Source organism: Rattus rattus, chromosome 2, assembly GCF_011064425.1.
Source record: "Rattus rattus isolate New Zealand chromosome 2, Rrattus_CSIRO_v1, whole genome shotgun sequence".
NCBI classification, from domain to species: domain Eukaryota; kingdom Metazoa; phylum Chordata; class Mammalia; order Rodentia; family Muridae; genus Rattus; species Rattus rattus.
Window position 1 is genome coordinate 74,353,492 of NC_046155.1, and position 12,914 is coordinate 74,366,405.

The 12,914-nt window shown below is 43.1% G+C and overlaps 1 protein-coding gene across 4 annotated transcripts in view; it reads right to left on the reverse strand.

Annotated features, from left to right (window-relative positions):
* Nucleotides 1-12,914, reverse strand: part of Srcap (Snf2 related CREBBP activator protein) — a 48,893-nt gene that overhangs the window by 11,988 nt on the left and 23,991 nt on the right. For all 4 annotated transcript variants that reach the window (XM_032892565.1, XM_032892562.1, XM_032892563.1 and 1 more), the window contains 9 exons: nt 11,733-11,902; nt 11,127-11,392; nt 10,659-10,946; nt 9,970-10,134; nt 9,504-9,686; nt 9,017-9,283; nt 7,207-8,675; nt 426-691; nt 93-295 (listed from right to left, as the gene is read on the reverse strand). In XM_032892565.1, coding sequence (XP_032748456.1) covers nt 93-295; nt 426-691; nt 7,207-8,675; nt 9,017-9,283; nt 9,504-9,686; nt 9,970-10,134; nt 10,659-10,946; nt 11,127-11,392; nt 11,733-11,902 — 3,277 coding nt within the window. The remainder of the gene's footprint in view (nt 1-92; nt 296-425; nt 692-7,206; nt 8,676-9,016; nt 9,284-9,503; nt 9,687-9,969; nt 10,135-10,658; nt 10,947-11,126; nt 11,393-11,732; nt 11,903-12,914) is intronic.

Sequence of the window (12,914 nt, forward strand, 5' to 3'; positions counted from 1 at the left end):
ACTAGCAGCAAGTCAGAGGACATCTTGGGATACACAAGACTTTGTCTCAAACAAAACAAGTACTGAGGGTATTGAAATGGACAAGAACTCACCACAATCATATTGGATGAGTCTCAAGTCAGGAAACTGAGTTCGCATATTACATACAATACGGTGCAAAGGACGGGCTCGGGGCCAGAGCTCACAGGCTAATTGCTCCTGGAAGGCTGCCTGATGAGGGGCCAGCCAAGGAGGTGGGTGGCAGGCATGCAGGGAAGGGGGAGGTGCCTCCACAGGAGGCATGACAAAGATGAATCTGTGAAAGGAAGAAGAAAGTAAACACTGTAAAAGATATGACCTTGAAATACCATAGAAACTAGCACCTTCATTAGCCCTAAGAACTAAGCCTCAAGACCCATTCCCCATCAGCACTTAGCCCTGCCAACCTCTCAATGATTTCCGACAGCTGGTCTAGTCGCTGCTGGGGAAACAGTACAGCTTGATGGGCAGCCTCAGTGTAAGTCCAAAAGATGGGGTGGCTGGGGCCAGGAGAACGAGGGCCAATGGGGCTGGCAACAGGTTGGGGCAAGGTACAGAAATCCAGGACTTCAGTCCCATACACCGGTGCCAGAGCCCCATGAGCCTCACTAAGTTGGAAAATCCGTTCCAAGCGCTCAGATCGCTGCTGCTTCCGCTTTTCTTCCAGAGAGTCCTAAAGAAGAAAAAAAGAATCTAGTGTAGCCAAGAGTTTGCAACAAAACTTTATAAAAACCTAGGTTCTTCCACATGGAATCTGGAGTAATAATTAGCGTTAAGACAGATACCTTGTGCTTTATCATTTTCAAAACTGTCAATGAATACTGTTTTCACAGTGCGAAATGACATCCTCTACAAGAGAAAACCAATCTTCCCCCATATGCTTATTGAAGCAGAATGCAAAACATTCAAAATAAAACCTATATATCCAACAATTGTGAATTTTCTTATAACATTCAACCTCAGGGGATCTAACTGATACTTGAAGTAGCTCCATGCAATGTGAATGGGCACATTCATGCACACACACAAATAAATGTAACTAAAACAAAACAGCAGACACTGAGCCAGGTGTGCTGGTGCATGCCTTTAATCCAGTATCTGGGAGGGAATGCAGGTGGATTTCTATGAGTTCCAGGACAACCAGGGCTACATACTGAGAGACCCTGTCTCAAAAAATAAAAATCAGGGAGTATAGGCTTACAAAAAAAGCAAAAATGAAAAAGAGAAAAATAAGGAAAAAGAAAGGGGAGAATGAAAAGGAATGAAATAAGGAGGGACCCCTTTTCATTACTGAGACAGGATTTCCTTCTTGGAATGTGCTGGCTGCCAGTGCTGGTATTAAAGATGTGAGCCATCACCTGGCTAAGGAGGGCCTTCTAAACAGGAAGTAAACTCTCTCTGTAAGATGGCAGAGGAAAGTTCACAGAGGGAAAGCAAAGAACATCGTAATACATCGTAGTTATTTAGGTGATTACTTTAACTATCATGACTTTACATATACATTTCTATATTTTAGTTTCATTGATTTTTTTATAATTTCTATGAATGTCAATTTTTAATTTTCCTTACATATTTAACTATAATAGTTCATTTTCAAGTTCTGTCACTGTGAAAAAAAGAACTAACATTCCAGTTAGAAGTATACTAATAAATCAAATGCAACTCCAAAACTGACTATAAGTATTAGGAAATTTATAAAAATATGAACTACCTTATCCACGTAATTTTGTATTCAAGTTAGACAGCTCCCAATTATACATATTCATCAAATTACTGACATTCTGAACACACACACACACACACACACACACACACAAATATAGGACAACACCGGTTTTTGTTTTGTTTTGTTTTGATTTCTAGCATAACTTATCAGTGGATTCTTTCATGAACCCCAGTAGAACTGAAGAGACCAGGTTGACCTAGAACTCACAGAAATAAGCTTGCCTCTGCTTCCCAAGAGCTGTGATTAAAGGGTGCACCATTTTTTTTTTTTTTGGTTTTTTTTCGGAGCTGGGGACTGAACCCAGGGCCTTGCGCTTCCTAGGCAAGCGCTCTACCACTGAGCTAAATCCCCAACCCTAAAGGGTGCATCATTACATCTGGCTATAAATGTTTCTTTGCTGTGCATTCTGGACAATTTACTCCAAAAGTCATGGAAATAACAACAAATGCTAGAATATGTAAGAAAAGAAATATCCTCATTCACTTTGGGTGTGGGGTAGTATCCTGTTACAAAGATATATGTACAACCACATTCTCTGCTGCTCTATTCATAAGCTAAGAAATTTCATTAGTCTAAATTCCCATCAGTCTGTGAATGGATGCCAGAAATGTACAGGGATGAAAAGCTCAGAGGATAACAGTCCTTACCATACAATTTGATCCCCAGAACTGATCTTGGGGGGGGGGGCGGGGAAGCAAAGCACACCTCCCCGCTCCAAAATCCTGTGTAGTGATAAACATCTGACATTTGCTATAGCAATCAGACACAATTTAGAAGTTTTGTGGCCAAAGATGTTGCTCAGCGATAGAATCGTTGGCTAATATGCTCAAGGTCTTGGGTTGAATCACCGATATAAAAGCCAAAAATAAACAGAATGTTTTAATGTGGTATATATACCACATTACCAATTGTGTATATATACCACATTAAAACATTCTGTTTATTTTTATTCAGGTAAAAAGAAAAATCAAATTGTGAAATTTGCAGGAAAAATATATGGAACTAGAAATATACTTAGTGAAGTAACTCAGTCTTAGAAAAATGTTACATGTTCACTATCATATGTGGATCCCAGTTTTGAATTTTTAGAGTTTAACTTGGAGTGCCTGTAGAGGTCAAGAATACATATGAGAGCAGCGGTTCTCAATGGGGGTCGAATAACCAACCCTTCATAGGGGTTACATATCAGATATCTTGAATATCAGATATTTATATTACAATTTGCAACAGTAGCAAAATTACAGTTATGAACAACCAAAGTATTTTTATGGTTGGGGGTCACCACAACATGAGGAACTGTATTAAAGGGTTGAAGCATTAGGAAGGTTGAGATCTACTGCTCCAGAGAAAGCGACTATCAGGAATCGAAAGGAATGTAGGTGAGGAATGGGGCAGAGCAGAAGGAAGGGGAAGATTAACCAAAACTAAGAATAAAATCGCCAAAAGGAAACTTACAAGCTAACTTAAAAATACACAGGGTATAGATTCCAGGCTAGCTTGGTCTACATAGTGAGTTCCATAACAGTTAGAGCTACATAGAAAGATCCAGTTTCAAAGTAAACAAACCATTTTTGCATATCTATAATTAAGGGGGTTAGAGATAGGACCTAGTCTTTTAAGAGTGCTTGCTTCACAGTCTTGAGGGCCTGAGTACGGATCTTAGCCAGTATCCAAGTAACACACTAGGCATCCTCACAAATCCTGTGGTCACAGCACTGATCAGAGACTGGAGAATTCTGAGGATTTTCAATTCCAGCCCAGCCAACAAAATGTGAATTCCAGATTTAGAGAGAGCACCAAGCCTCAAAACAGGGGATAGTGATAAAGGACCATTGATATCCTTTCCTAGCCTCTGTGTGCACCTGTATATGTACATGTGTACACGCATACAAACACAAAACACATGCACATATGCACACAGTGGCCTAAAGATCAGAACTTGATTTATGGACGGTTGTAAACCACTATGTGGGTGCTGGGATTTGACTCCAGTCCTCTGTTAGAACAAGTGATCTTAACCACTGAGCCATGTCTGTAGCCCTATATACATAAGAATAATAAAAAAAAAAGTGAGTGGGTAACCTGCTTGGGTGGATAGAGTTATTCCTAAAAGCTGTAGGTTATTAAACAAAAGCCAGTTGCCAGGTATTAGATATCTCCATTTGAGTTGTTGTTCAGAGAGGTCCCAGAAGGCTCCCAAACAACAAGCTACTCCTTCTGCTCTTGGTTTCCCATCAGATTAGATGGCAAAAACCCTATTGCAGAAGATTCTACACACTAGGACAGAGAAATTAAATTGTAAATAGCTGTAAGCTTGCTCCTTGCTAGCTGTCTTGGTACCACCAAATGTTCAGCAAACATCTGGAGGAGAAAAGTCAGCAATGGTCTTTTCTGGCTGTAAACTCTACAAGTTATAAAACTAACATGCCAGGCAAGATGTGCCCACTAATTTAAGAGTGGCATGTTAATGGAAGTATCCAAATGCTTCTGTTTGGGTTTGAGGTCTCCTCCACAGGAAGGTACCTATGCTTGGCTAAAAGTCTAAGGCTAGGCTGGTAAAATGGCACAAGGTAAAACTATCTGCTACACAAGTCTGACTACCTGAGTTCAATTCCTGGAACCCAGAGTGGAAGGAGAAAACCAGCTCCTTCACACTTCATGGGGGACAGACATGGACACGATGATATCTACTATTGTTTTACTAAGTGGACAGTGTGTTAAGCTGCAGCCTAAACATTTATACTTGTACTCAGATGAGCACTGTTGTCATCTCTGGGCAGAGAAGATTCTGTTTGCAGAGGGTAGTACTGGTCACAGTGCTGAGATTAAATGACTGTTACTTGCTTACCCTAAATAGGACCCTAAATCTATATCATCTTTTCCAGAGCTCAGAAAACATAAAGCAAGATAGAAAGAAAAGACTATGAGGCCTGGATAATGAGGCAGAGTGCTATGTAATGATGTCTCTAGACATGAAATAGCTATTACACTCATGAACTCATAGCAGCTGTATAGTTAGTTACCTTCACTAGATGAAACTAATCAACATTCCATTAGTGGTAGTTCATGGAGAAAGAGGTAGTCATTTTCTTCAGTGGTAAAGCCATTGGTCAATAACCAACCCACTAATGCTCATATAAGCAAGCATAATTAAACTCAATGGGCCACCAAAACTAAAACAAAAAGACATTAAGGTAAAGCAGGAGGAGTCTTGAGAACAAAGGGTTCAACAGGAGTGGGAAGGAATGCAAGGAAGTTAGAAAAAGTGAAAACAAACAACACACACACGCACACACACATTTGTTAGTTTTAAAAAGTTTAAGAACAGATACAGAAGAGCTAATGCCATTTTTTTTTTTTTTTTTTTTTGCCAAGAGCCAGAAAATAAAATGTGATGGGTGGGAACTTACTAAGCAGTCACCTAGGTATCTTAGAATTTTATAAGGGCAACTTGTCAGTCTGAAAAATGGTAAAGCCTTGATTGATTTCATTCCCATATCTGTCTTTCTAGCTTATCTGTAAAACTACCCAACTATTGTCAGCCATGGTGGAGCATACCTTTAATCCCAGCACTTGGGAGGCACAGGCGAGGAGAAGGAGCTCTATGAATTTGAGGCCAGCCTTGTCTACATAATGAATCAAGGCCAGTCAAGACTATATAGTAAACTGTTTTAAAAATCAAAACCAAAAATTCCACCTTTTGTCAAAGCATTCACCATGCTTATAGTTTTATGTAATTATTTGGTCTTCTGTTCACTGAACTGCAAATGTCACATGACTAATATTTGACCTTGATCGCTCTAATTGTTGATTGTTTGACATAAAGGTACATTATCAATAAATTTATGTTAGTGCTCCAGATAGTTCAATGGTAGAGCTCTTATTTACCACGCTGAAAGCCCTGTATTTGATCCCTGGCATAGGGAAGAGAAAGCAAACAAACAAACAAAACACAAAACTGGACCTCAGTAACCATTCTGGGGAGGAAGGAGAAGTCCACCCTTAGTCAAAAAGCTATTCTTGACAGGTGTTTAGCAGTTCATACATTTAAAGACGAAACCAAACAACAGAAAAAGAAGCTATTCACAACTGAGTGACATTGAGTATATCAACCACACTCCAGTGTAGGTCCTAAGCTTAAGAGTAGTTTGCCAACACAAATCAAGACCCCACGTTTTCCTTTTCTTTCTTCTTTTTTTTTTCCTTTCTTTCTTCTTTTTTTTGTTGTTGTTTGTTCTAACAGAGAGGAAGAATAATGAAGTTCGGGTGGGTATGAAGGAGCATCTGGGAGGGGTTGGGGAGGGCAAAGAACACGATCAAAAAACATTACAGACAATTCCCAAATATTAAATAAAAACATTAAAAGAGGAAAATATTCTTAAAACTCAATATTTGGCAAACACAGGGTCTGGGTTTAATCCCTAGCACCTGGAGAAAGTGGTGATAGGCTTCAAGAGTAATTTAAAATGGTAAATAATCTGCACAGACATTCCTTGAACTAATATACAAATGACCAAAATAAACACGTAAGACATAAAGACAGGCATGTTAGCAGAGATCACAGGAGGCAAACTGAGATAGAATGATCATAAATTTACAGCCAATCTAGGTTATATAGTAAATTCTAGGATAGCCTAGGATACATAGTAAGACCCTTAGCATGGGGAGGGTGGGAGAGGAAAGGGAGGAGGAGGAATGGACAGAGAGAGGGAGCGAGGGAGGAAGAAAGAAAATGAGAAGGAGCAATGACTTAAAGATCAGAGATTAAGAGTTCTAGTATTGGTTTGGACATTGTGGCACACATTCCAGGATAGCCAGAGCTATATATAGTAAGATAGTCTTCTCATAAAAAAGTATGCCAGCAATTACACTAAGCACTCATAATAGGTGATGCCCTCCTCTGGCCTTGAAGGACACCTGCACATAAATGTGCAACAAAGATGCATACACATAATATTTTTAAAAAATCTTTTTTTAAAAAGAGAGGGCAAGTACAGGTGACTTAGCTTATTAGCAAAATTTTGCTTGATAAAGAGTAGGGGTTCAACAAAGAACAATCAACATAGGGAGAAAAAGCATCTGAAGTTGCTGGACATTTCTGTTTCTAGGTTAATTTGTACTAAGTTTACTCTTTGATGCTGTGTACAATCCCTAGCACCAAAACCTGAACTAAGCATCCTATGAGAAAAATAAGACATTAATATTTCTGTTTTTTTTTTTTTTTGGTTTTTTTTTTCGGAGCTGGGGATCGAACTCAGGGCCTTGCGTTTCCTAGGCAAGCGCTCTACCACTGAGCTAAATCCCCAACCCCAATATTTCTGTTTTACATATCGGAATACACACCTATGAGGGAGGAGTCTACCCAAATGTGTCCTGGCCACTAAGCTTTCAAACTGTACTAGCCACTCTATCAACACTACAAGAAACTCAACTGGCAATTCCTTTGTGGAAGTAAAACTTACCAGATAGAAAGGGGAACGAGGTGGCGGCGGGGGCTGGCGTCTAGGCCGGGGCCCACTGAACGAGGTAGCAGTGGGAAGAGGGCTGGGAGGACCAGAGCGCAAAGTCAGTGTCTCAGGCTCATCCTTGGGAACAGGTAGCCGGTTTACCATGGTGATAGGCAAGGAAGCGGCACCAGATGCAGAAACAAGGGAAGATGCCTGGGAAGCTGGAGCCTGTGTTAAGGCTGGGGCCAGTGATAACGTCTGGGTGGCAGATGGATCTAGAGTGGGCACAGGAACTGGAGCAGGGCTCAGGGTCAGTGTTTGCACCGAGGTTGGGACCAGGAGTGAAGCAGATGATGCTGCTGGAGCCAAAGTCAGTGTGTGAGCTGGAGCTGGGCCCACTGGAGAGCTTGGAGCCAGAGGGGGTGCTGGAGCCAGAGACAATGTTTGAGTTGGACCTACTGGTCCTCCTGGTGCTAAAGATAGTGTCTGGGCTGGTGTTGGTACCAGGGATGATGCTGGAGTCAATGACAATGTCTGAATTGGAAAGGGCCCTTGAGGGCTCCCTGTTCCCAGAGAATGTGTCTGAGACGGAGACAATCCACCAAGAGTGGGTGCTAAAGTTGGGGCTAGGGTCAATGTCTGAGTAGAAGCCAGGCTTGAGAGAGGTGATGAAACTGGGGTTGATACCAGAGTTTGAGTTGATGAGGGAGCCAACACAGAAGTTGGAGCGGATACCAATGATGATGAGGGTAAAGGGGCTCCTGACATTGATGGTGGTGTCATAGCTGGAAGCGGAGTCTGTGATGCAGCCAGAACAGGAAGCGGAGCCAGAGGAGGAGTTGGAGAAGGGCCCAGGATTGTTGTCTGTGAAGCCGCCATAGGAGCCAGAGAGGTGGCTAAAGCCTGAGATGTAGAAGGTGCTGGAGCCAGAAGGGAAGCCTGAGCTGGAGCTGAACTTGGTGATATTGGGAACGGACTGGTCAGAGCCGAAGCTGGCACCAGGACAGGTGAGCATGCTGGGGCCACAGCTGAGTTCAATCCTGGAACATGTGAAGAGGTGGTAGCTAACAACAGAGAGTGACCAGATGTCTGAGGTGGGGACAGAGCTGGAGTAGTAGCCAAACCTAGAGCCAGGGCTGACACCGACGGAGAAACCCCAGCTGATGCCAAAGGTGGTCCAGAGGCTGCTGAGACAACAGCTAGTGCTGGGGTCACACCGGTCAGCAGGGCTGGACCTAAGTCTGAAACAGGCAAGGGGGCTGTGATGGGAATGGTTAGTGGGGCAGAGGCAGGGACAGGAAGTGTAGTAGGGACAGAGATGGGAAGTGAAGACGACACAGGGACTGAGACTGTAGAGGACACCACAGGACTAGAAAGGGGAGAGGAATTGTGAATTGTCATCGAAGAAGAGGCTGGCCCAGGGAGTGAGGACGGCATGTGCAGAGAGGAAGAGATGGTCATGGGAGCAGCTCCGGGTGCTGAAGCTGTGGAGACACAGAGGACGAGTTAGCTTGATGAAGAATTATTTTTCTGCTCCTACTACTCCTACCCTGTCCCATCCTTTCCACTAATCCGTAAGCTTCACTAATTTTCCAGGCAGCCTTCAGTCCCATAACACAAGGTCAAAGTTTAAGAAATAGGGTCACTTGACCTTTCTAGGAAGATTCTAAGTAATATATCTTTGATTAAGTCAAGGCTTGAAATTCATAGCAAATTAAGACAATATGCTAACAAAGGAATCCACTGTGACTAAGAAAACTTAAGGACTACCAATGTCTCATTCATGCTTGATAAAAATTTCTGGCCTTGGCCATTATGAACTCACCACTGACTTCAGGCGAAGGACTGTGGACCAGCTTGAGGAGGGGCCTCACCAGAGTGGGCGTGGGGATGGGAGTACGAGTAGTACCCAGAGTAGGTGATGTTAGACGGCTAGGGGTTAATGTAGGGCGTGGTGTCAACACAGCTGGAAGACCAGAACTTGAAGGTCGGGGTGCTGGTGCCAGTGGTGGAACAGGAGTCAATCCATCCCGAGGGGCCTGTCTCACTACAATCTTCACCACGCCTGTATTGTTCACCATGGATGGTGGCACTGCAAGAGGAAGCTACATTGAGAGGAAGGTAGAAAAGAAACAAGAGACGCAAAGGATGGAAGAAGTCCAGGGGAAAGGAAAAGTGGCAGACAGATACTAGAGATACTGACTAGAGAAACAACACTGAGGGAAGGCTAGACACATAGTAGGCCCAGGGCATGCCTGAAAAGGACCAAGGCCAAGTAAGGACTGAGTAAATACAAAGGCCAAGAGCCTCACCCTGGTTAGCAGCAAGCGGAAGGCTGAGGCCAGTGGGGGCAGGGGTGGTGCTGGGGGTCGAAGGCAGCACAGAGACAGGGGTGGGGCCAGGGGTCGGGGCCACGGCCTGGATGAGGGCCACATGGGCAGGCTGGCTGATGAGGTGGTGCTGCCCCCCTGCTGACACCAGGTGCACCACATTCCCTGGGTTAAGGGAAAACAGAGAGAAAGAGAGAGAGAGAAAGAGAGAAAGATAGAGACACACACACCTATCAGCCTGAGGGCAGAGGCAAGAGCAAGAGAGAGAATAGGCAGGAAGTAACAGCTCTAGAATCATCTTTTCCCATTTTTAGCAAAGACCCCTTCCAACCATACCCTCTGGCCCTACCCACCAAAGCTAAGAAACATTAAGGCTGACATCTAAAAAGAATCACACAAAGACAGAGTAAGGAGGAAAAAGGCAGGACAGGGGGTGGGTTTTACCTACTTTGCAGCGGGCGGGGCTGCCCCACAGCAAGCTGGCGCACCTGGGCACCAGTCAAAGTCAGTTTGTTGCCCTGGATTTGGAAGGTGAGAGGTTTGCTTCCCCCAGCACTAGTCACTGGACGTTGTGCCAAGGAAGCCAACTGTCCAATGCTGACCACTTCTCCAGCTACAAACAGAGAAAGACTTATATACACAGGGCACATGTCCAAAACCACATCTCAGATCCCCACCAAGTATGTATCACTTCTGAATCTAAATCTTCCCCAAAATTTGCCATGTTTAACAAAGTAAACCTCCACTGAGAGCTTTGTGGCCAATGAATGCCATTCATTTGTCTGTAATCTCCTTTACATTCTCTAATGGCCTGCTACCAGTCAGATAACCACTACTTCTTGCTCTGTACCACCTTTTGACTTTCTCCAGAAAACTGAACTCTGGCCTTCCACATGCTGGTTAAGGAGTTTACCACTGACTAGGTCAGCACCATAGCTTACCACCATTTACTCATCTATAGGCCACCTCTCCCACAGAATAAACTGTGAATTCCTTGATGTCTCTTAATTATGACTGAAAATTATTGCACAAAATATCTAATGTGAATTAGCTGTCTAAATTTTTATATTCTCTTGTTCCTCTTTTTCTACAGCTCTCTAGCATAAAGACCCTCATCATATAGCCCTGATAACTTACAAGGCAGACGAGCCTGCATCTCAGGAGATAAGATGAGGCGTTGTGGTGTAGAATTCGGAGCTGGCACTGCTGTAGTGGTAACAGTTGCTATGGTGGAAGAGGTGGTGGTAGCAGCAACGGGAGATAAAGTATAGCCTGGTGGCACTGTGAGGGGCTTCAACAGGCTGGAGGAACCTGGAGGTGGAGCTGGGCTCAGCCGAACTGGGGCAGGTGGGGCTGGCTTCAGTGACAGGGTTGGTGTGGGAGGCCGTGAGGTGCCACTCATGACTCCCATGGGGGATGGCAACACTGCAGATACAAACATCTGTCAGATACATCTTGACAAACACCTTAGCTGGGCTGAAATGCCTCCATATTACCATTCCTTCTAGCCTATTGAACACTATGCTCCCTAATCCTTGAACTATTTAATTTCACTATTTCATACCCAGAAGTAATCCCATGACACTTGGTTTCCTTTTAACTCACCCTGGGGGAGAGGACCAGTATTTGGCTGCAAGGGAGACAAGAGAACAGGTCCAGGCGGCCGGGATGCAGGAACAACTGGGGTTCCAGCAGGCGAAGCCGACACCATGAGTGGTGTTGGCAACACTGGAGGAACTGGACCAAGAGTGGGCTGGGTTGAGACCTCAGGGCCTGGAGGGGGGCGGACTGGGACAGGGCCAAGGGGAGCCCGTGGGCTGTTCACCACCACCACTGTACGACCTTCTTGCTTGGGCACTGGCTGCAGCATCCTACGAGTAAAAATTAAAGGGTTAAATAGGTACAAAAGGAAAATAAGTAACAAAAGAAATTAAGACAGAAAACCTATACAAGCAAAAAGAAAAGAGACCATCTTAAGGATAAAGCACGGCAAGGAATCAGAGATAACCAGAAAGTACCAAGAAGAGAGAACAAAAACATCAGCAACAAAGGAATACCTCCCAGAGTTCACCAGTCCTTCTGTTTCTTCAACCCCTGTACTGCAAAACACTCTGATGAAAGCTGCATAAGCTAACTTAACTTACAAGTTCTCTATTCTAATTCCTCTATTTATTTCAAGAAACCCATCCCCTTATTCCTTAATGCATGTACCTGTTGACCTTCATCTTGACTGGCTTGGGACGAGGTGGGGGATCAGGAGCAGTAGCTATCTCTAATAGTATGCGGCGGGAAAGACGGTGGCGGGGCAGAAATGTGTCAGCCTCGTATCTAGAGACTCGACCCTCCAGGCCAATAAGATCAAATCGACCCATGTCAATTTGCTGCCATACAGAAAAAACACAAAGCACACTATCAATAAAACCATTTTGGTAATAATGTCTTGGATATGACACCAAAAGTAAAAGTAACAAAGAAACCAACAAAGTGGACATTAAACAATTTAAATGATGTGTAGAGAAGAACACAGAGTAAAGACAACCCATAGAAAAAATAAAGTATTTATACATCACATATCTAACAAGAGGTTAATTTCCAAAATATACAAAACATTCCAGCTTAATGACAAAACTGATTTAAAAATAACCAGTCACCAATGTCTTGGATACAAACATTTCCTATGACATATAAATGATCAATAAACACATGAAAAATGCTTAATATAATTATTAGAGAAATGCAAATCGAAACTAAAATAAATTAACATTTCACACATTAACATGGCTACTACTTAAAAAGAACCCTTTGGAAAGGATGTGAACAGAACCCCTGTAACATTGCTGATAGAAATGTAAAATAAATGTGAAATATATAGCAGCAACTAGGGATAAATGAGGCAGCTCTTCACAACATTAGAAATAGAATTAACACATGATCTAGCAACTTCATTTCTGGGTACAGACTCAAAATAGAAAGCAGGGACTCAAACAGACTATCTGTATGTTTATGGCAGCATTATTCATAAAAGCTGAAAGGTAGGTTGGGTGTGGCAATGAAGGCCTGTAACCCCAGCATTCAAGAAGCTGAGAGATCCTGGGTTCAAGGATGACCTGTACACAGCCACACCTGGTCTCAAACAAATTTTAAAAAATTTAATTCATTTAAAAATTAGAAACAAGTCGTATGTCCATTGAGAGATAAATAAATAAAATGTGGCATTATCCACACAATGAAATTCTATTTAGTCTTAAGAAATCTGTCTGAGAAGAGCATTTGAAGCCCTGTTTGGCTTTGGCTTCTCCAACAAAAACTCTCACCTGGAATTCCTTGATTTCCACCCTGCTGGCCAGCCCTACAAAAACTCCCAGGCAGCTAGCCCCCACAGTGAGCCAATTC